Raw genomic sequence first — 23,241 nt, forward strand, 5'->3', positions numbered from 1 at the left:
CTCAACAGATCCCTCCATGTGGACAGTCCCCCCCTGGTCCCTCAACAGATCCCTCCATGTGGACAGTCCCCCCCTGGTCCCTCAACAGATCCCTCCATGTGGACAGTCCCCCCCCCCCTGGTCCCTCAACAGATCCCTCCATGTGGACAGTCCCCCCTGGTCCCTCAACAGATCCCTCCATGTGGACAGTCCCCCTGGTCCCTCAACAGATCCCTCCATGTGGACAGTCCCGCCCTGGTCCCTCAACAGATCCCTCCATGTGGACAGTCCCCCCTGGTCCCTCAACAGATCCCTCCATGTGGACAGTCCCCCTGGTCCCTCAACAGATCCCTCCATGTGGACAGTCCCCCTGGTCCCTCAACAGATCCCTCCATGTGGACAGTCCCCCCCCTGGTCCCTCAACAGATCCCTCCATGTGGACAGTCCCCCCCTGGTCCCTCAACAGATCCCTCCATGTGGACAGTCCCCCCCTGGTCCCAGGGCAGAGCTTTAGCTACGTCCATGGGGCCTCCTCAGTGTCCCTGCTGTCCCTACAGGGAGGCCCTGGTGTTCCTGGAGGATGGAGTCCGTAAAACCTTCTCCCAGTTGCAATAAAATGCAAATTAATTACTTAAAAATCATACAATGTGATTTTCTGGATTTTTGTTTTAGATTCTGTCTCTCACAGTTGAAGTGTACCTATGATAAAAAAAATTACAGACCTCTACATGCTTTGTAAGTAGGAAAACCTGCAAAATCGGCAGTGTACTTGTTCTCCCCACTGTACATATACTATGATTCTATTATACTGAAATAAAATATAAATGCAGCATCTAAAGTGTTGGTCCCATCTTTCATGCGCTGAAAAAAAGATCCCAGAAATGTTCCAGACCTTTCAAACTGTGTGCACAAAATGGTTAACATCCCTGTTAATTAGCATGTTATTCTTTGATTACAGCCTCAAGTCTTCTTGGGTATGACACTCCAAGTTCGGCACACCTATATTTGGGGAGTTTCTCCCATTCTGCTCTGCAGATCCTCTCAAGCTCTGTCAGGTTGGACGGGGAGCGTCGCTACACAGCTATTTTCGGGTCTCTCCAGAGATGTTCGAACGAGTTCAAGCCCGGGCTCTGGCGGGGCCACTCAGAGACTTGTCCCGAAGCCACTCCTGTGTTGTCTTGGCTGTGTGTTTAGGGTTGTTGTCCTGTTAGAAGGTGAACCTTTGCCCCAGTCTGAGGTCCTGAGCGCTCTGGAGAAGGGTTTCATCAAGGATCTCTCTCTACTTTGCTACGTTCATCTTTCCCTCGAACCTAACTAGTCTCCAAGTCTCTGCCGCTGAAAAACATCCCCACAGGCTGATGATGCAAACAAAGTGAGTGTATGTGTTACAGCGTGACGTAAAATCACTACTTTACGTACCCCAGGGCATTGTGAAGCAGAATGACGCTCGTAGGTACCCTGTCTAACTGGGGAGTGGGGACAGACAATTATAAATGGTTTTAGACGGGGCTTTACTTTAATCAAAGTGCAGTACAGATTCAAAGAATGCAGGCAATGCAAAAGCTAAACAAATTATTTTCTACTTCAGTCGTGCTTCTACAAAAACTACAGATATAACTGGGTGATCAATAAATCATGGGACTTATGTCAGTTGATAGGTCTTGGCAAGGATTCCTTGTCTAATGATTATGCCAGCTTGCTATGTCTCTATACAGAAGAATCGAGCTAACTTAAAAAATAGCTTGCAAAACAACTTAGCGTAGCTTAGGTGCTTCTATACCTGCATTGCTTGCTGTTTGGGGTTTTAGGCTGGGTTTCTGTACAGCACTTTGAGGTATCAGCTGATGTAAGAAGGGCTTTATAAATACATTTGATTTGAGCGTAATCGATTTCTGTAAATAGCATCAGACTACAAAGATAGAGTTGTAGAAAACTCTTAATAACAGTGATTTGGACAATAGCTTCCAAAAACGTATTCCAAAGAAGAAAATAGCTTGCTACCTAGCCAGAAAATAAATACATTTTAATGTACCCGCCTTGACAGCTGGGTTTTTATGTTGGATGTGCGCAAACAGGACATGCGCAAGCAGATTGCGCACGTCGTGTTTAGTTACAGGTTGTACCAGGAAAGTCACTGCGGGCAAGTGAGCGGACACTTCCAAAACGCGGTCAAGCCTAAACATCGTTCAGCCATCCGTTCTTCAGTTTCCTCCTGAATTTCTATGCGCGAATACACAACACTTTACGGTATCGCGTGTTTTCTGGTAGGGAAACTTATGTTATACTTGAAAAGATCGGAGAAAAGTTTTCTGAAGTTAGAGCACATTTTGTCATTTACTGTAAGGATATGAGTTTTCAAACCAGCATGGAAGTACTGTGTAACGACCTAGCGATAGCCTACCCATTACCAAGGCAAAATAAGAAAAAGTGCGAGTAATCTATTTTGTAATGACGTGTTATTCAGAAGTAAATGTTCACAGTAAATGTGTTGCATTGAGTTTGCTATACAGCCGCGAAATGATTTTAGATAGATGCGCTTGCTGAAAGAAATAACTGCTTTAGAAATTCGACATACTTCTTATTAATGTGCTTGCGGGAAATCTGACACGTATTTGTCATGTGCATGCTGAAAGCACATAAGTTATCAAAAGTTATCCAACTTTAGAATGTGCAGGTATCTGTTTGATACTATTCATACTTATTCATTCATACAATATTAGCTTAAAACCCAATGCATTTCAATGGTCATCGACTTTCTAGATTCTAGATGGGTCAATTACACGAATAGAGTGCCTTTTGCTTTCCTTTGATATTTTACATAGGAATTGTGCACCAATATTGAATTTCAAAAACCTGTTACATTAATAAGTGCCTCTTTTAATAGAAACCACATGGAAAATTAAATAAATCACTTTTATAATATGAATAAAGACTTTCTAGAATGCCCAAAATCTGCATTTGTACATGTCCCTTCTCATGTTTTTCTGACTTCTAGGAAGATTTTAAGCCAACATTTTTAACAAGGGTCTAAATGGGTTCAGAACATAATACATCGGGTGTTATTTTCAGAGCTGACTGAGGCCATGTCAGCGATGTGGATCAGCTCCTCTCTACTGAGGTCCAGGGCAACTCAGCTCAGTGTGTTCTCTAGAAGGGCTGTGTTACAACCTGTACAGGTGGTCTCCTCACTACAGAAGACATGGACACCTGGGAACCCAACCTGGTGCTGTAGGTAGGTCAGCTCTCTTCACATTGTCAGACATAAACAGACTAGTTGGATTATTTCTGTCATTTTGCAAGTTGTGTTTCCTTTCTAAAGCCCACCTCTGACCTTTGACATAGATTGTAGATGACATTTTGTCATTCAGACCTATAGAGCACACCACTAGTTGGGGTCACTCCCATTTCAATGTAGTCAATTACAGTTGCAGTGATCGGTATGATCCGTCAACTGTAGAGTATGGACCTGATGGCCTGTATGTGTCTTGACTAGTATTCAGACTAGAGGTCGACCGATTAATCGGAATGGCCGATTAATTAGGGCCGATTTCAAGTTTTCATAACAATCGGAAATCGGTATTTTTGGGCGCCGATTTGCTGATTAAAAAATATATATATATTTGTATAGCTTTATTTAACTAGGCTTGTCAGTTAAGAATACATTCTTATTTTCAATGACGGCCTAGGAACGGTGGGTTAACTGAACGACAGATTTTCACCTTGTCAGCCCGCCATTGAAAATAAGAATGTGTTCTTAACTGACTTGCCTAGTTAAATAAAGATTAAATAAAGGTGTACATTTTTTTTTTTTGTCAAAATCAGTGTCCAAAAATGTCCGATTGTTATGAAAACTTGAAATCGGCCCTAATTAATTGGCCATTCCGATTCATCGGTCGACCTCTCGTTCCAACCCATCTCTCTGTTCCAACCCATCTCTCTCTGTTCCAACCCATCTCTCTTGGTTCCAACCCATCTCTCTGTTCCAACCCATCTCTCTGTTCCAACCCATCTCTCTCTGTTCCAACCTATCTCTCTGTGTTCCAACCCATCTCTCTGTTCCAACCCATCTCTTTGTTCCAACCCATCTCTCTCTGTTCCAACCCATGTCTCTGTGTACCAACTCATGTCTCTGTGTACCAACCCATGTCTCTCTGTTCCAACCCATGTCTCTCTGTTCCAACTCATCTCTCTGTTCCAACCCATGTCTCTCTGTTCCAACCCATGTCTCTCTGTACCAACCCATGTCTCTCTGTTCCAACCCATCTCTCTGTTCCAACCCATATCTCTCTGTTCCAACCCATGTCTCTGTGTACCAACCCATCTCTCTGTTCCAACCCATATCTCTCTGTTCCAACCCATGTCTCTGTGTTTACTCCCTCTTTAACTCTCTGTGTATCAGACTTTGGTCAACTACAGTACATATGTCAAATACTTGGATGTGTCTACTGTAGTTTGCCTGGTACAATGGAACCAATTAAATAGTCCTCTATGTCCAAACTCCAAAGTGTTATCAAGTGCACCTAAAAACAGCTTCCAACTATTTCCCACATGTATTTGTTCATGTCTGTCCCTCAACAGATCCCTCCATGTGGACAGTCCCCCCATGGTCCCAGGGCAGAGCTTCAGCTACGTCCATGGGGCCTCCTCAGTGTCCCTGCTGGGCCAGACGGTGGGTCAGAGTTTGCAGGCGGCAGCTGACCGCTGGCCCCACAGGGAGGCCCTGGTGTTCGTGCAGGATGGAGTCCGTAAGACCTTCTCCCAGTTTCAGGAGGACGTAGGTCTTTCATCCACCCTCTCTTCTAATCTATTTCATCATATCTAGAGATCATTGTTAGGCCATTACCTCTGTTCCCACTCAAAGCACATTCAGCAGGACTATCTGTCAGTGCATCTGATTGGTGGTTTACCAAATAGTAACATAACTATTGTGTGTCAGTGCATCTGATTGGTGGTTTACCAAATAGTAACATAACTATTATGTGTCAGTGCATCTGATTGGTGGTTTACCAAATAGTACCATAACTATTATGTGTTAGTATCCATGGTGTAACACCCTGCGGCCTGCTAACTAGGACATCCATGGTGTAACACCCTGAGGCCTGCTAACTAGGACATCCATGGTGTAACACCCTGAGGCCTGCTAACTAGGACATCCATGGTGTAACACCCTGAGGCCTGCTAACTAGGTGATCCCACCCTGAGGCCTGCTAACTAACATCCATGGTGTAACACCCTGAGGCCTGCTAACTAGGACATCCATGGTGTAACACCCTGAGGCCTGCTAACTAGGACATCCATGGTGTAACACCCTGAGGCCTGCTAACTAGGACATCCATGGTGTAACACCCTGAGGCCTGCTAACTAGGACATCCATGGTGTAACACCCTGAGGCCTGCTAACTAGGTGATCCATGGTGTAACACCCTGAGGCCTGCTAACTAGGACATCCATGGTGTAACACCCTGAGGCCTGCTAACTAGGACATCCATGGTGTAACACCCTGAGGCCTGCTAACTAGGACATCCATGGTGTAACACCCTGAGGCCTGCTAACTGATCCATGGTGTAACACCCTGAGGCCTGCTAACTAGGACATCCATGGTGTAACACCCTGAGGCCTGCTAACTAGGTGATCCATGGTGTAACACCCTGAGGCCTGCTAACTAGGACATATATGGTGAAACACCCTGAGGCCTGCTAACTAGGACATCCATGGTATAACACCCTGAGGCCTGCTAACTAGGACATCCATGGTGTAACACCCTGAGGCCTGCTAACTAGGACATCCATGGTATAACACCCTGAGGCCTGCTAACTAGGACATCCATGGTGTAACACCCTGAGGCCTGCTAACTAGGACATCCATGGTGTAACACCCCGAGGCCTGCTAACTAGGACATCCTTGGTGAAACAACAGAGACATATAAACAGCTTTGTAATAATATATTCCATTCCATTTATACACATACTCATAAACACAAACTGCAGAATGCCTTTACATATCGGGATATCATCCTGTATATTACTTCCTGGGTCATGGTCTCCCTCCTCCCCAGGTTGACCAGGCCGCTGCAGGTCTCCTGGCCCTGGGTCTGAAGAGAGGGGACAGACTAGGAGTCTGGGGGCCCAACACATACCACTGGATCCTGTTTCAGTTCGCCACAGCCAAGGCCGGCATCATACTGGTGAAGATGAGCTATTATATTAGATTCTAAAATGAACATGTATTATCTGTTAGGATCTATTGGTCCTAATATTAAAATATTGTTCTAATCTCTACAGGTGTCGATAAACCCAGCCTATCAGCTGAAGGAGCTAGAGTTCACCCTGGGGAAGGTTTGTTCTTATCCAGAACCATGTTTTACACTTCCTGGATTGACTGAATGAATAGCTGAACTGATCCTGACCCTGGTGCTGTCTGTGTCCTTCCCAGTTTAAGACCCAGAGGTTCTGTTATCTCCGTCTCTGTAGGTGCAGTGGTGTGTCCCACCCAGTTTAAGACCCAGAGGTTCTGTTATCTCTGTCTCTGTAGGTGCAGTGTAAAGCTGTGGTGTGTCCCACCCAGTTTAAGACCCAGAGGTTCTGTTATCTCTGTCTCTGTAGGTGCAGTGTAAAGCTGTGGTGTGTCCCACCCAGTTTAAGACCCAGAGGTTCTGTGACATGCTGAGACAGATCTGCCCAGAGATGGACACAGCAGAGTCAGGGGTCTTTAGGAGCTCCAGGTATGTTAATATTGTACTTTTGGACCATGACTGCGTCAACAGACATATTGTATTACTGCACCATGAAGTAAACAAGTACCTAGCAGGATAGCTAACATCATAGATATAGAACCCTGAACAGATATGTGGTCTGTGGCTAACATATTTATAGCCATAGTAGAGATCCCATTAAATTACTAGAAGGGGTATGTCATAAACCCTCAAAGTTCCTGAATGGTATGATAATGGCAGCCATTTTGGTCAGGGACAAATCCAAACCAGCCTAATTGAAAGGAAAGGAAGTAGAGGCATAGGTGATCCACTTCCTGCTTTTACTGATGCACGGACATAAAAGTAAGGCATGTGATACTGTATATCAGAAATGGTGTATTAGAATTATTGGCTAATGTGAAACACAGTAGAAGGGAACACAGCAACTCTGCTGGATCGACTCTGAATAAGAAATATTACCACCGGTGGATGTCTATTTACCTGTAAATGGAACCTCAGTATCTGTGTATGGTGATGGTGACAGACAGGGACAGTAGAGGACCTAATGAAGGCTGTTACTGTAATGTTGCTGTAATGTTACTGTAATGTAATGGTCATTGTGTTACTGTAATATTACTGACAGTGTTACTGTAATGTAACTAATGTTACTATCATTGTGTTGCTGTAATGTTACCGTAATGTAACGGTCATTGTGTTACTGTAATGTTACTGTCATGGTCATTGTGTTACTGTAATATTACTGTCAGTGTTACTGTAATGTAATGGTCATTGTGTTACTGTAATGTAACTGTCATTGTGTTACTAATGTTATGGTCATTGTGTTACTGTAATGTTACTGTAATGTAACGGTCATTGTGTTACTGTAATGTTACTGTAATGTAAGGTCATTGTGTTACTGTAATGTAACGGTCATTGTGTTACTGTAATGTTACCATAATGTAACGGTCATTGTGTTACTGTAATGTAACGGTCATTGTGTTACTGTAATGTAACGGTCATTGTGTTACTGTAATGTAACGGTCATTGTGGTACTGTAATATTACTGACAGTGTTACTGTAATGTAACGGTCATTGTGTTACTGTAATGTAACGGTCATTGTGTTACTGTAATGTAATGGTAATTGTGTTACTGTAATGTAACTGTCATTGTGTTACTGTAATGTTACTGTAATGTAACGGTCATTGTGTTACTGTAATGTAATGGTCATTGTGTTACTGACAGTGTTACTGTAATGTAACGGTCATTGTGTTACTGTAATGTAACGGTCATTGTGTTACTGTAATGTAATGGTAATTGTGTTACTGTAATGTAACTGTCATTGTGTTACTGTAATGTTACTGTAATGTAACGGTCATTGTGTTACTGTAATGTAACGGTCATTGTGTTACTGTAATGTTACTGTAATGTTAACCTACTGTGTTCCTCCTGCCAGACTACCAGACCTGCGTATGGTGATTGTGACAGACAGCAGACAGACAGGGACTGTACATGTAGAGGATGTGATGCAGGCTGGAAGCAGACAGCACCACCAGGAGCTGCAGGACCTGCAGACCAAACTGTCCTTCGACGACCCCATCAACATACAGTTCACATCCGTAGGTCTCCTGTTGAAAGAAGAAGAAGAATTCTTTACGGCTGATTTCCTGGACACAGATTAAACCAAGTCTTGGACAAAGAAGCACTTTCCATAGTGATCTCCATTGGACTAGCCTTAATCTGTGTCTGGGAAATCAGCCCACACCCCCATACACACACACACACACGAGGTAATGGAAGAACAGGATCAGCTGCAGTGCAGCGCCCCCTGGAGCAGTAATACTGTACTGCACAGCTCACACATAATATCAATAAATTATTAACACAGTATGTCATTACCCTCACCGACACACAAAACACATGAACAGGTATTCATTGTTTATGTCTGAGTATTAGTCTGTCTGTCTGTCTACTGGTCTGTAGGGAACAACAGTATTAGTCTGTCTGATGTCTACTGGTCTGTAGGGAACAACAGTATTAGTCTGTCTACTGGTCTGTAGGGAACAACAGTATCAGTCTGTCTACTGGTCTGTAGGGAACAACAGTATTAGTCTTTCTGATGTCTACTGGTCTGTAGGGAACAACAGTATTAGTCTGTCTAATGTCTACTGGTCTGTAGGGAACAACAGTATTAGTCTGTCTACTGGTCTGTAGGGAACAACAGCATTAGTCTGTCTACTGGTCTGTAGGGAACAACAGTATTAGTCTGTCTACTGGTCTGTAGGGAACAACAGTATTAGTCTGTCTGATGTCTACTGGTCTGTAGGGAACAACAGTATTAGTCTGTCTACTGGTCTGTAGGGAACAACAGTATTAGTCTGTCTACTGGTCTGTAGGGAACAACAGTATTAGTCTTTCTGATGTCTACTGGTCTGTAGGGAACAACAGTATCAGTCTGTCTACTGGTCTGTAGAGAACAACAGTATTAGTCTTTCTGATGTCTACTGGTCTGTAGGGAACAACAGTATTAGTCTGTCTGTCTGTCTACTGGTCTGTAGGGAACAACAGTATTAGTCTGTCTAATGTCTACTGGTCTGTAGGGAACAACAGTATTAGTCTGTCTACTGGTCTGTAGGGAACAACAGTATTAGTCTTTCTGATGTCTACTGGTCTGTAGGGAACAACAGTATTAGTCTGTCTACTGGTCTGTAGGGAACAACAGTATCAGTATGTCTACTGGTCTGTAGGGAACAACAGTATTAGTCTTTCTGATGTCTACTGGTCTGTAGGGAACAACAGTATTAGTCTGTCTAATGTCTACTGGTCTGTAGGGAACAACAGTATTAGTCTGTCTACTGGTCTGTAGGGAACAACAGTATTAGTCTGTCTGATGTCTACTGGTCTGGTCTGTCTACTGGTCTGTAGGGAACAACAGTATTAGTCTGTCTGATGTCTACTGGTCTGTAGGGAACAACAGTATTAGTCTGTCTACTGGTCTGTATTAGTCTGTCTACTGGTCTGTAGGGAACAACAGTATTAGTCTTTCTGATGTCTACTGGTCTGTAGGGAACAACAGTATTAGTCTGTCTACTGGTCTGTAGGGAACAACAGCATTAGTCTGTCTGATGTCTACTGGTCTGTAGGGAACAACAGTATTAGTCTGTCTACTGGTCTGTAGGGAACAACAGTATTAGTCTGTCTACTGGTCTGTAGGGAACAACAGTATTAGTCTTTCTGATGTCTACTGGTCTGTAGGGAACAACAGTATTAGTCTGTCTACTGGTCTGTAGGGAACAACAGCATTAGTCTGTCTGATGTCTACTGGTCTGTAGGGAACAACATTATTAGTCTGTCTACTGGTCTGTAGGGAACAACAGTATTAGTCTGTCTACTGGTCTGTAGGGAACAACAGTATTAGTCTTTCTGATGTCTACTGGTCTGTAGGGAACAACAGTATCAGTCTGTCTACTGGTCTGTAGAGAACAACAGTATTAGTCTTTCTGATGTCTACTGGTCTGTAGGGAACAACAGTATTAGTCTGTCTGTCTGTCTACTGGTCTGTAGGGAACAACAGTATTAGTCTGTCTAATGTCTACTGGTCTGTAGGGAACAACAGTATTAGTCTGTCTACTGGTCTGTAGGGAACAACAGTATTAGTCTTTCTGATGTCTACTGGTCTGTAGGGAACAACAGTATTAGTCTGTCTACGGGTCTGTAGGGAACAACAGTATTAGTCTGTCTACTGGTCTGTAGGGAACAACAGTATTAGTCTGTCTACTGGTCTGTAGGGAACAACAGTATTAGTCTGTCTACGGGTCTGTAGGGAACAACAGTATTAGTCTTTCTGATGTCTACTGGTCTGTAGGGAACAACAGTATTAGTCTGTCTACGGGTCTGTAGGGAACAACAGTATTAGTCTGTCTACTGGTCTGTAGGGAACAACAGTATTAGTCTGTCTACTGGTCTGTAGGGAACAACAGTATTAGTCTGTTTACGGGTCTGTAGGGAACAACAGTATCAGTCTGTCTACTGGTCTGTAGGGAACAACAGTATTAGTCTGTCTGATGTCTACTGGTCTGTAGGGAACAACAGTATTAGTCTGTCTACTGGTCTGTAGGGAACAACAGTATTAGTCTGTCTACTGGTCTGTAGGGAACAACAGTATTAGTCTGTCTGATGTCTACTGGTCTGTAGGGAACAACAGTATTAGTCTGTCTAATGTCTACTGGTCTGTAGGGAACAACAGTATTAGTCTGTCTACTGGTCTGTAGGGAACAACAGTATTAGTCTGTCTACTGGTCTGTAGGGAACAACAGTATCAGTCTGTCTGATGTCTACTGGTCTGTAGGGAACAACAGTATTAGTCTGTCTACTGGTCTGTAGGGAACAACAGTATTAGTCTGTCTAATGTCTACTGGTCTGTAGGGAACAACAGTATTAGTCTGTCTAATGTCTACTGGTCTGTAGGGAACAACAGTATTAGTCTGTCTGATGTCTACTGGTCTGTAGAGAACAACAGTATTAGTCTGTCTACCGGTCTGTAGGGAACAACAGTATTAGTCTGTCTGATGTCTACTGGTCTGTAGGGAACAACAGTATTAGTCTGTCTACTGGTCTGTAGGGAACAACAGTATTAGTCTGTCTACTGGTCTGTAGGGAACAACAGTATTAGTCTGTCTAATGTCTACTGGTCTGTAGGGAACAACAGTATTAGTCTGTCTGTCTACTGGTCTGTAGGGAACAACAGTATTAGTCTGTCTGATGTCTACTGGTCTGTAGGGAACAACAGTATTAGTCTGTCTACTGGTCTGTAGGGAACAACAGTATTAGTCTGTCTGATGTCTACTGGTCTGTAGGGAACAACAGTATTAGTCTGTCTGATGTCTACTGGTCTGTAGGGAACAACAGTATTAGTCTGTCTACTGGTCTGTAGGGAACAACAGTATTAGTCTGTCTGTCTACTGGTCTGTAGGGAACAACAGTATTAGTCTGTCTGATGTCTACTGGTCTGTAGGGAACAACAGTATTAGTCTGTCTACTGGTCTGTAGGGAACAACAGTATTAGTCTGTCTACTGGTCTGTAGGGAACAACAGTATTAGTCTGTCTGATGTCTACTGGTCTGTAGGGAACAACAGTATTAGTCTGTCTAATGTCTACTGGTCTGTAGGGAACAACAGCATTAGTCTGTCTACTGGTCTGTAGGGAACAACAGTATTAGTCTGTCTGATGTCTACTGGTCTGTAGGGAACAACAGTATTAGTCTGTCTACTGGTCTGTAGGGAACAACAGTATTAGTCTGTCTACTGGTCTGTAGGGAACAACAGTATTAGTCGGTCTGTCTACTGGTCTGTAGGGAACAACAGTATTAGTCTGTCTGATGTCTACTGGTCTGTAGGGAACAACAGTATTAGTCTGTCTGTCTACTGGTCTGTAGGGAACAACAGTATTAGTCTGTCTGATGTCTACTGGTCTGTAGGGAACAACAGTATTAGTCTGTCTACTGGTCTGTAGGGAACAACAGTATTAGTCTGTCTACTGGTCTGTAGGGAACAACAGTATTAGTCTGTCTGATGTCTACTGGTCTGTAGGGAACAACAGTATTAGTCTGTCTGATGTCTACTGGTCTGTAGGGAACAACAGTATTAGTCTGTCTACTGGTCTGTAGGGAACAACAGTATTAGTCTGTCTGTCTACTGGTCTGTAGGGAACAACAGTATTAGTCTGTCTGATGTCTACTGGTCTGTAGGGAACAACAGTATTAGTCTGTCTACTGGTCTGTAGGGAACAACTACTGCTCTGTAGGGAACAACAGTGTCTATTAGTCTGTCTACTGGTCTGTAGGGAACAACAGTATTAGTCTGTCTGATGTCTACTGGTCTGTAGGGAACAACAGTATTAGTCTGTCTAATGTCTACTGGTCTGTAGGGAACAACAGCATTAGTCTGTCTACTGGTCTGTAGGGAACAACAGTATTAGTCTGTCTACTGGTCTGTAGGGAACAACAGTATTAGTCGGTCTGTCTACTGGTCTGTAGGGAACAACAGTATTAGTCTGTCTGATGTCTACTGGTCTGTAGGGAACAACAGTATTAGTCTGTCTACTGGTCTGTAGGGAACAACAGTATTAGTCTGTCTACTGGTCTAGGGAACAACTGGTCTGTCTGATGTCTACTGGTCTGTAGGGAACAACAGTATTAGTCTGTCTGATGTCTACTGGTCTGTAGGGAACAACAGTATTAGTCTGTCTACTGGTCTGTAGGGAACAGTATTAGTCTGTATCAGTCTGTCTACTGGTCTGTAGGGAACAACAGTATTAGTCTTTCTGATGTCTACTGGTCTGTAGGGAACAACAGTATTAGTCTGTCTAATGTCTACTGGTCTGTAGGGAACAACAGTATTAGTCTGTCTGATGTCTACTGGTCTGTAGAGAACAACAGTATTAGTCTGTCTACTGGTCTGTAGGGAACAACAGTATTAGTCTGTCTACTGGTCTGTAGGGAACAACAGTATTAGTCTGTCTACTGGTCTGTAGGGAACAACAGTATTAGTCTGTCTGTCTACTGGTCTGTAGGGAACAACAGTATTAGTCTGTCTGATGTCTACTGGTCTGTAGGGAACAACAGTATTAGTCTGTCTACTGGTCTGTAGGGAACAACAGTATTAGTCTGTCTGACGTCTACTGGTCTGTAGGGAACAACAGTATTAGTCTGTCTACTGGTCTGTAGGGAACAACAGTATTAGTCTGTCTGTCTACTGGTCTGTAGGGAACAACAGTATTAGTCTGTCTGATGTCTACTGGTCTGTAGGGAACAACAGTATTAGTCTGTCTACTGCTCTGTAGGGAACAACAGTATTAGTCTGTCTACTGGTCTGTAGGGAACAACAGTATTAGTCTGTCTGATGTCTACTGGTCTGTAGGGAACAACAGTATTAGTCTGTCTAATGTCTACTGGTCTGTAGGGAACAACAGTATTAGTCTGTCTACTGGTCTGTAGGGAACAACAGTATTAGTCTGTCTACTGGTCTGTAGGGAACAACAGTATTAGTCTGTCTACTGGTCTGTAGGGAACAACAGTATTAGTCTGTCTGTCTACTGGTCTGTAGGGAACAACAGTATTAGTCTGTCTGATGTCTACTGGTCTGTAGGGATTACAATGTCACTGGTCTGTAGGGAACAACAGTATTAGTCTGTCTGATGTCTACTGGTCTGTAGGGAACAACAGTATTAGTCTGTCTACTGGTCTGTAGGGAACAACAGTATTAGTCTGTCTGATGTCTACTGGTCTGTAGGGAACAACAGTATCAGTCTGTCTACTGGTCTCTAGGGAACAACAGTATTAGTCTGTCTACTGGTCTGTAGGGAACAACAGTATTAGTCTGTCTACTGGTCTGTAGGGAACAACAGTATTAGTCTGTCTACTGGTCTGTAGAGAACAACAGTATTAGTCTGTCTGATGTCTACTGGTCTGTAGGGAACAACAGTATTAGTCTTTCTGATGTCTACTGGTCTGTAGGGAACAACAGTATTAGTCTGTCTGTCTACTGGTCTGTAGAGAACAACAGTATTAGTCTTTCTGATGTCTACTGGTCTGTAGGGAACAACAGTATTAGTCTGTCTGATGTCTACTGGTCTGTAGGGAACAACAGTATTAGTCTGTCTAATGTCTACTGGTCTGTAGGGAACAACAGTATTAGTCTGTCTACTGGTCTGTAGGGAACAACAGTATTAGTCTGTCTACTGGTCTGTAGGGAACAACAGTATTAGTCTGTCTACTGGTCTGTAGGGAACAACAGTATTAGTCTGTCTGTCTACTGGTCTGTAGGGAACAACAGTATTAGTCTGTCTGATGTCTACTGGTCTGTAGGGAACAACAGTATTAGTCTGTCTGATGTCTACTGGTCTGTAGGGAACAACAGTATTAGTCTGTCTACTGGTCTGTAGGGAACAACAGTATTAGTCTGTCTGTCTACTGGTCTGTAGGGAACAACAGTATTAGTCTGTCTGTCTACTGGTCTGTAGGGAACAACAGTATTAGTCTGTCTGTCTACTGGTCTGTAGGGAACAACAGTATTAGTCTGTCTGATGTCTACTGGTCTGTAGGGAACAACAGTATTAGTCTGTCTGATGTCTACTGGTCTGTAGGGAACAACAGTATTAGTCTGTCTACTGGTCTGTAGGGAACAACAGTATTAGTCTGTCTAATGTCTACTGGTCTGTAGGGAACAACCGTATTAGTCTGTCTACTGGTCTGTAGGGAACAACAGTATTAGTCTGTCTGTCTACTGGTCTGTAGAGAACAACAGTATTAGTCTTTCTGATGTCTACTGGTCTGTAGGGAACAACAGTATTAGTCTGTCTGATGTCTACTGGTCTGTAGGGAACAACAGTATTAGTCTGTCTACTGGTCTGGAGGGAACAACAGTATTAGTCTGTCTGATGTCTACTGGTCTGTAGGGAACAACAGTATTAGTCTGTCTGATGTCTACTGGTCTGTAGGGAACAACAGTATTAGTCTGTCTGATGTCTACTGGTCTGTAGGGAACAACATTATTAGTCTGTCTACTGGTCTGTAGGGAACAACAGTATTAGTCTGTCTGATGTCTACTGGTCTGTAGGGAACAACAGTATCAGTCTGTCTACTGGTCTGTAGGGAACAACAGTATTAGTCTGTCTGCTGTCTACTGGTCTGTAGGGAACAACAGTATTAGTCTGTCTACTGGTCTGTAGGGAACAACAGTATTAGTCTGTCTACTGGTCTGTAGGGAACAACAGTATCAGTCTGTCTGATGTCTACTGGTCTGTAGGGAACAACAGTATTAGTCTGTCTACTGGTCTGTAGGGAACAACAGTATTAGTCTGTCTAATGTCTACTGGTCTGTAGGGAACAACAGTATTAGTCTGTCTGATGTCTACTGGTCTGTAGGGAACAACAGTATTAGTCTGTCTACTGGTCTGTAGGGAACAACAGTATTAGTCTGTCTACTGGTCTGTAGGGAACAACAGTATTAGTCTGTCTACTGGTCTGTAGGGAACAACAGTATTAGTCTGTCTGTCTACTGGTCTGTAGGGAACAACAGTATTAGTCTGTCTGATGTCTACTGGTCTGTAGGGAACAACAGTATTAGTCTGTCTGTCTACTGGTCTGTAGGGAACAACAGTATTAGTCTGTCTGTCTACTGGTCTGTAGGGAACAACAGTATTAGTCTGTCTACTGGTCTGTAGGGAACAACAGTATTAGTCTGTCTGTCTACTGGTCTGTAGGGAACAACAGTATTAGTCTGTCTACTGCTCTGTAGGGAACAACAGTATTAGTCTGTCTACTGGTCTGTAGGGAACAACAGTATTAGTCTGTCTGATGTCTACTGGTCTGTAGGGAACAACAGTATTAGTCTGTCTAATGTCTACTGGTCTGTAGGGAACAACAGTATTAGTCTGTCTACTGGTCTGTAGGGAACAACAGTATTAGTCTGTCTACTGGTCTGTAGGGAACAACAGTATTAGTCTGTCTACTGGTCTGTAGGGAACAACAGTATTAGTCTGTCTGTCTACTGGTCTGTAGGGAACAACAGTATTAGTCTGTCTGATGTCTACTGGTCTGTAGGGAACAACAGTATTAGTCTGTCTGATGTCTACTGGTCTGTAGGGAACAACAGTATTAGTCTGTCTACTGGTCTGTAGGGAACAACAGTATTAGTCTGTCTGATGTCTACTGGTCTGTAGGGAACAACAGTATCAGTCTGTCTACTGGTCTCTAGGGAACAACAGTATTAGTCTGTCTACTGGTCTGTAGGGAACAACAGTATTAGTCTGTCTACTGGTCTGTAGGGAACAACAGTATTAGTCTGTCTACTGGTCTGTAGGGAACAACAGTATTAGTCTGTCTGATGTCTACTGGTCTGTAGGGAACAACAGTATTAGTCTTTCTGATGTCTACTGGTCTGTAGGGAACAACAGTATTAGTCTGTCTGATGTCTACTGGTCTGTAGGGAACAACAGTATTAGTCTGTCTACTGTCTGTAGGGAACAACAGTATTAGTCTGTCTGATGTCTACTGGTCTGTAGGGAACAACAGTATTAGTCTGTCTGATGTCTACTGGTCTGTAGGAACAACAGTATTAGTCTGTCTACTGGTCTGTAGGGAACAACAGTAGTCTGTCTACTGGTCTGTCAGTATTAGTCTGTCTGTCTACTGGTCTGTAGGGAACAACAGTATTAGTCTGTCTGATGTCTACTGGTCTGTAGGGAACAACAGTATTAGTCTGTCTACTGGTCTGTAGGGAACAACAGTATTAGTCTGTCTGATGTCTACTGGTCTGTAGGGAACAACAGTATTAGTCTGTCTGATGTCTACTGGTCTGTAGGGAACAACAGTATTAGTCTGTCTACTGGTCTGTAGGGAACAACAGTATTAGTCTGTCTGTCTACTGGTCTGTAGGGAACAACAGTATTAGTCTGTCTGTCTACTGGTCTGTAGGGAACAACAGTATTAGTCTGTCTGTCTACTGGTCTGTAGGGAACAACAGTATTAGTCTGTCTGATGTCTACTGGTCTGTAGGGAACAACAGTATTAGTCTGTCTGTCTGTAGGGAACAACAGTATTAGTCTGTCTACTGGTCTGTAGGGAACAACAGTATTAGTCTGTCTACTGGTCTGGTCTGTAGGGAACAACAGTAGTCTGTCTACTGGTCTCTAGGGAACAACAGTATTAGTCTGTCTACTGGTCTGTAGGGAACAACAGTATTAGTCTGTCTACTGGTCTGGTCTGGGAACAACAGTATTAGTCTGTCTGATGTCTACTGGTCTGTAGGGAACAACAGTATTAGTCTGTCTGTCTACTGGTCTGTAGGGAACAACAGTATTAGTCTGTCTGATGTCTACTGGTCTGTAGGGAACAACAGTATTAGTCTGTCTGATGTCTACTGGTCTGTAGGGAACAACAGTATTAGTCTGTCTACTGGTCTGTAGGGAACAACAGTATTAGTCTGTCTGATGTCTACTGGTCTGTAGGGAACAACAGTATCAGTCTGTCTACTGGTCTGTAGGGAACAACAGTATTAGTCTGTCTACTGGTCTGTAGGGAACAACAGTATTAGTCTGTCTACTGGTCTGTAGGGAACAACAGTATTAGTCTGTCTACTGGTCTGTAGGGAACAACAGTATTAGTCTGTCTGATGTCTACTGGTCTGTAGGGAACAACAGTATTAGTCTTTCTGATGTCTACTGGTCTGTAGGGAACAACAGTATTAGTCTGTCTGATGTCTACTGGTCTGTAGGGAACAACAGTATTAGTCTGTCTACTGGTCTGTAGGGAACAACAGTATTAGTCTGTCTGATGTCTACTGGTCTGTAGGGAACAACAGTATTAGTCTGTCTGATGTCTACTGGTCTGTAGGGAACAACAGTATTAGTCTGTCTACTGGTCTGTAGGGAACAACAGTATTAGTCTGTCTACTGGTCTGTAGGGAACAACAGTATTAGTCTGTCTGATGTCTACTGGTCTGTAGGGAACAACAGTATTAGTCTGTCTACTGGTCTGTAGGGAACAACAGTATTAGTCTGTCTGATGTCTACTGGTCTGTAGGGAACAACAGTATTAGTCTGTCTGATGTCTACTGGTCTGTAGGGAACAACAGTATTAGTCTGTCTGATGTCTACTGGTCTGTAGGGAACAACAGTATTAGTCTGTCTAATGTCTACTGGTCTGTAGGGAACAACAGTATTAGTCTGTCTACTGGTCTGTAGGGAACAACAGTACAGTATTGTCTGTCTACTGGTCTGTAGGGAACAACAGTATTAGTCTGTCTACTGGTCTGTAGGGAACAACAGTATTAGTCTGTCTGTCTACTGGTCTGTAGGGAACAACAGTATTAGTCTGTCTGTCTACTGGTCTGTAGGGAACAACAGTATTAGTCTGTCTGATGTCTACTGGTCTGTAGGGAACAACAGTATTAGTCTGTCTACTGGTCTGTAGGGAACAACAGTATTAGTCTGTCTGTCTACTGGTCTGTAGGGAACAACAGTATTAGTCTGTCTGTCTACTGGTCTGTAGGGAACAACAGTATTAGTCTGTCTACTGGTCTGTAGGGAACAACAGTATTAGTCTGTCTGATGTCTACTGGTCTGTAGGGAACAACAGTATTAGTCTGTCTACTGGTCTGTAGGGAACAACAGTATTAGTCTGTCTACTGGTCTGTAGGGAACAACAGTATTAGTCTGTCTGATGTCTACTGGTCTGTAGGGAACAACAGTATTAGTCTGTCTACTGGTCTGTAGGGAACAACAGTATTAGTCTGTCTGTCTACTGGTCTGTAGGGAAACAACAGTATTAGTCTGTAGGAACAACAGATGTCTACTGGTCTGGTCTGTAGGGAACAACAGTATTAGTCTGTCTGATGTCTACTGGTCTGTAGGGAACAACAGTATTAGTCTGTCTACTGGTCTGTAGGGAACAACAGTATTAGTCTGTCTGATGTCTACTGGTCTGTAGGGAACAACAGTATTAGTCTGTCTGATGTCTACTGGTCTGTAGGGAACAACAGTATTAGTCTGTCTGATGTCTACTGGTCTGTAGGGAACAACAGTATTAGTCTGTCTACTGGTCTGTAGGGAACAACAGTATTAGTCTGTCTGATGTCTACTGGTCTGTAGGGAACAACAGTATTAGTCTGTCTACTGGTCTGTAGGGAACAACAGTATTAGTCTGTCTGCTGTCTACTGGTCTGTAGGGAACAACAGTATTAGTCTGTCTACTGGTCTGTAGGGAACAACAGTATTAGTCTGTCTACTGGTCTGTAGGGAACAACAGTATTAGTCTGTCTGATGTCTACTGGTCTGTAGGGAACAACAGTATTAGTCTGTCTACTGGTCTGTAGGGAACAACAGTATTAGTCTGTCTAATGTCTACTGGTCTGTAGGGAACAACAGTATTAGTCTGTCTGATGTCTACTGGTCTGTAGAGAACAACAGTATTAGTCTGTCTACTGGTCTGTAGGGAACAACAGTATTAGTCTGTCTACTGGTCTGTAGGGAACAACAGTATTAGTCTGTCTACTGGTCTGTAGGGAACAACAGTATTAGTCTGTCTGTCTACTGGTCTGTAGGGAACAACAGTATTAGTCTGTCTGATGTCTACTGGTCTGTAGGGAACAACAGTATTAGTCTGTCTACTGGTCTGTAGGGAACAACAGTATTAGTCTGTCTGTCTACTGGTCTGTAGGGAACAACAGTATTAGTCTGTCTACTGGTCTGTAGGGAACAACAGTATTAGTCTGTCTGATGTCTACTGGTCTGTAGGGAACAACAGTATTAGTCTGTCTACTGGTCTGTAGGGAACAACAGTATTAGTCTGTCTACTGGTCTGTAGGGAACAACAGTATTAGTCTGTCTGATGTCTACTGGTCTGTAGGGAACAACAGTATTAGTCTGTCTACTGGTCTGTAGGGAACAACAGTATTAGTCTGTCTGATGTCTACTGGTCTGTAGGGAACAACAGTATTAGTCTGTCTACTGGTCTGTAGGGAACAACAGTATTAGTCTGTCTGTCTACTGGTCTGTAGGGAACAACAGTATTAGTCTGTCTACTGGTCTGTAGGGAACAACAGTATTAGTCTGTCTGATGTCTACTGGTCTGTAGGGAACAACAGTATTAGTCTGTCTGATGTCTACTGGTCTGTAGGGAACAACAGTATTAGTCTGTCTACTGGTCTGTAGGGAACAACAGTATTAGTCTGTCTACTGGTCTGTAGGGAACAACAGTATTAGTCTGTCTACTGGTCTGTAGGGAACAACAGTATTAGTCTGTCTACTGGTCTGTAGGGAACAACAGTATTAGTCTGTCTGATGTCTACTGGTCTGTAGGGAACAACAGTATTAGTCTGTCTGATGTCTACTGGTCTGTAGGGAACAACAGTATTAGTCTGTCTGATGTCTACTGGTCTGTAGGGAACAACAGTATTAGTCTGTCTACTGGTCTGTAGGGAACAACAGTATTAGTCTGTCTACTGGTCTGTAGGGAACAACAGTATTAGTCTGTCTGATGTCTACTGGTCTGTAGGGAACAACAGTATTAGTCTGTCTACTGGTCTGTAGGGAACAACAGTATTAGTCTGTCTGTCTACTGGTCTGTAGGGAACAACAGTATTAGTCTGTCTACTGGTCTGTAGGGAACAACAGTATTAGTCTGTCTGATGTCTACTGGTCTGTAGGGAACAACAGTATTAGTCTGTCTACTGGTCTGTAGGGAACAACAGTATTAGTCTGTCTGATGTCTACTGGTCTGTAGGGAACAACAGTATTAGTCTGTCTGATGTCTACTGGTCTGTAGGGAACAACAGTATTAGTCTGTCTACTGGTCTGTAGGGAACAACAGTATTAGTCTGTCTGTCTACTGGTCTGTAGGGAACAACAGTATTAGTCTGTCTGATGTCTACTGGTCTGTAGGGAACAACAGTATTAGTCTGTCTGTCTACTGGTCTGTAGGGAACAACAGTATTAGTCTGTCTGATGTCTACTGGTCTGTAGGGAACAACAGTATTAGTCTGTCTGTCTACTGGTCTGTAGGGAACAACAGTATTAGTCTGTCTACTGGTCTACTGGGAACAACACAGTCTGTCTACTGGTCAGTATTAGTCTGTCTACTGGTCTGTAGGGAACAACAGTATTAGTCTGTCTACTGGTCTGTAGGGAACAACAGTATTAGTCTGTCTGATGTCTACTGGTCTGTAGGGAACAACAGTATTAGTCTGTCTGTCTACTGGTCTGTAGGGAACAACAGTATTAGTCTGTCTGATGTCTACTGGTCTGTAGGGAACAACAGTATTAGTCTGTCTGATGTCTACTGGTCTGTAGGGAACAACAGTATTAGTCTGTCTACTGGTCTGTAGGGAACAACAGTATTAGTCTGTCTGATGTCTACTGGTCTGTAGGGAACAACAGTATCAGTCTGTCTACTGGTCTCTAGGGAACAACAGTATTAGTCTGTCTACTGGTCTGTAGGGAACAACAGTATTAGTCTGTCTACTGGTCTGTAGGGAACAACAGTATTAGTCTGTCTACTGGTCTGTAGAGAACAACAGTATTAGTCTGTCTGATGTCTACTGGTCTGTAGGGAACAACAGTATTAGTCTTTCTGATGTCTACTGGTCTGTAGGGAACAACAGTATTAGTCTGTCTGATGTCTACTGGTCTGTAGGAAACAACAGTATTAGTCTGTCTACTGGTCTGGAGGGAACAACAGTATTAGTCTGTCTGATGTCTACTGGTCTGTAGGGAACAACAGTATTAGTCTGTCTGATGTCTACTGGTCTGTAGGGAACAACATTATTAGTCTGTCTACTGGTCTGTAGGGAACAACAGTATTAGTCTGTCTACTGGTCTGTAGGGAACAACAGTATCAGTCTGTCTGATGTCTACTGGTCTGTAGGGAACAACAGTATTAGTCTGTCTACTGGTCTGTAGGGAACAACAGTATTAGTCTGTCTAATGTCTACTGGTCTGTAGGGAACAACAGTATTAGTCTGTCTGATGTCTACTGGTCTGTAGAGAACAACAGTATTAGTCTGTCTACTGGTCTGTAGGGAACAACAGTATTAGTCTGTCTACTGGTCTGTAGGGAACAACAGTATTAGTCTGTCTGTCTACTGGTCTGTAGGGAACAACAGTATTAGTCTGTCTGATGTCTACTGGTCTGTAGGGAACAACAGTATTAGTCTGTCTACTGGTCTGTAGGGAACAACAGTATTAGTCTGTCTGACGTCTACTGGTCTGTAGGGAACAACAGTATTAGTCTGTCTGTCTACTGGTCTGTCTACTGTCTACTGGTCTGTAGGGAACAACAGTATTAGTCTGTCTGTCTACTGGTCTGTAGGGAACAACAGTATTAGTCTGTCTGATGTCTACTGGTCTGTAGGGAACAACAGTATTAGTCTGTCTACTGGTCTGTAGGGAACAACAGTATTAGTCTGTCTACTGGTCTGTAGGGAACAACAGTATTAGTCTGTCTGTCTACTGGTCTGTAGGGAACAACAGTATTAGTCTGTCTGATGTCTACTGGTCTGTAGGGAACAACAGTATTAGTCTGTCTACTGGTCTGTAGGGAACAACAGTATTAGTCTGTCTACTGGTCTGTAGGGAACAACAGTATTAGTCTGTCTGATGTCTACTGGTCTGTAGGGAACAACAGTATTAGTCTGTCTACTGGTCTGTAGGGAACAACAGTATTAGTCTGTCTAATGTCTACTGGTCTGTAGGGAACAACAGTATTAGTCTGTCTGATGTCTACTGGTCTGTAGGGAACAACAGTATTAGTCTGTCTACTGGTCTGTAGGGAACAACAGTATTAGTCTGTCTACTGGTCTGTAGGGAACAACAGTATTAGTCTGTCTGTCTACTGGTCTGTAGGGAACAACAGTATTAGTCTGTCTGATGTCTACTGGTCTGTAGGGAACAACAGTATTAGTCTGTCTGATGTCTACTGGTCTGTAGGGAACAACAGTATTAGTCTGTCTGTCTACTGGTCTGTAGGGAACAACAGTATTAGTCTGTCTACTGGTCTGTAGGGAAAAACTAGTCTGTC

General features: G+C 43.3%; 1 protein-coding gene across 5 annotated transcripts in view; it reads left to right on the top strand.

Annotated features, from left to right (window-relative positions):
• The first annotated feature begins 2,105 nt into the window (after positions 1-2,105).
• The window catches only part of LOC115116770 (medium-chain acyl-CoA ligase ACSF2, mitochondrial-like), a 40,004-nt gene continuing 18,868 nt past the window's right edge, over positions 2,106-23,241 (top strand). For 3 of the 5 annotated variants that reach the window (XR_010461268.1, XM_065010812.1, XM_065010815.1), the window contains exons 1-7: positions 2,106-2,243; positions 3,049-3,211; positions 4,558-4,753; positions 6,034-6,162; positions 6,260-6,313; positions 6,581-6,699; positions 8,124-8,286. Coding sequence is in view for 4 of the 5 variants with exons in the window: in XM_065010812.1 (XP_064866884.1) it covers positions 3,063-3,211; positions 4,558-4,753; positions 6,034-6,162; positions 6,260-6,313; positions 6,581-6,699; positions 8,124-8,286 (810 nt within the window). In the remaining variant the exon portion in view is untranslated. The other 2 variants (XM_065010813.1, XM_065010814.1) reach the window with 2 other exon arrangements.

Source organism: Oncorhynchus nerka, linkage group LG26 (assembly GCF_034236695.1).
Source record: "Oncorhynchus nerka isolate Pitt River linkage group LG26, Oner_Uvic_2.0, whole genome shotgun sequence".
Lineage (NCBI taxonomy): Eukaryota > Metazoa > Chordata > Actinopteri > Salmoniformes > Salmonidae > Oncorhynchus > Oncorhynchus nerka.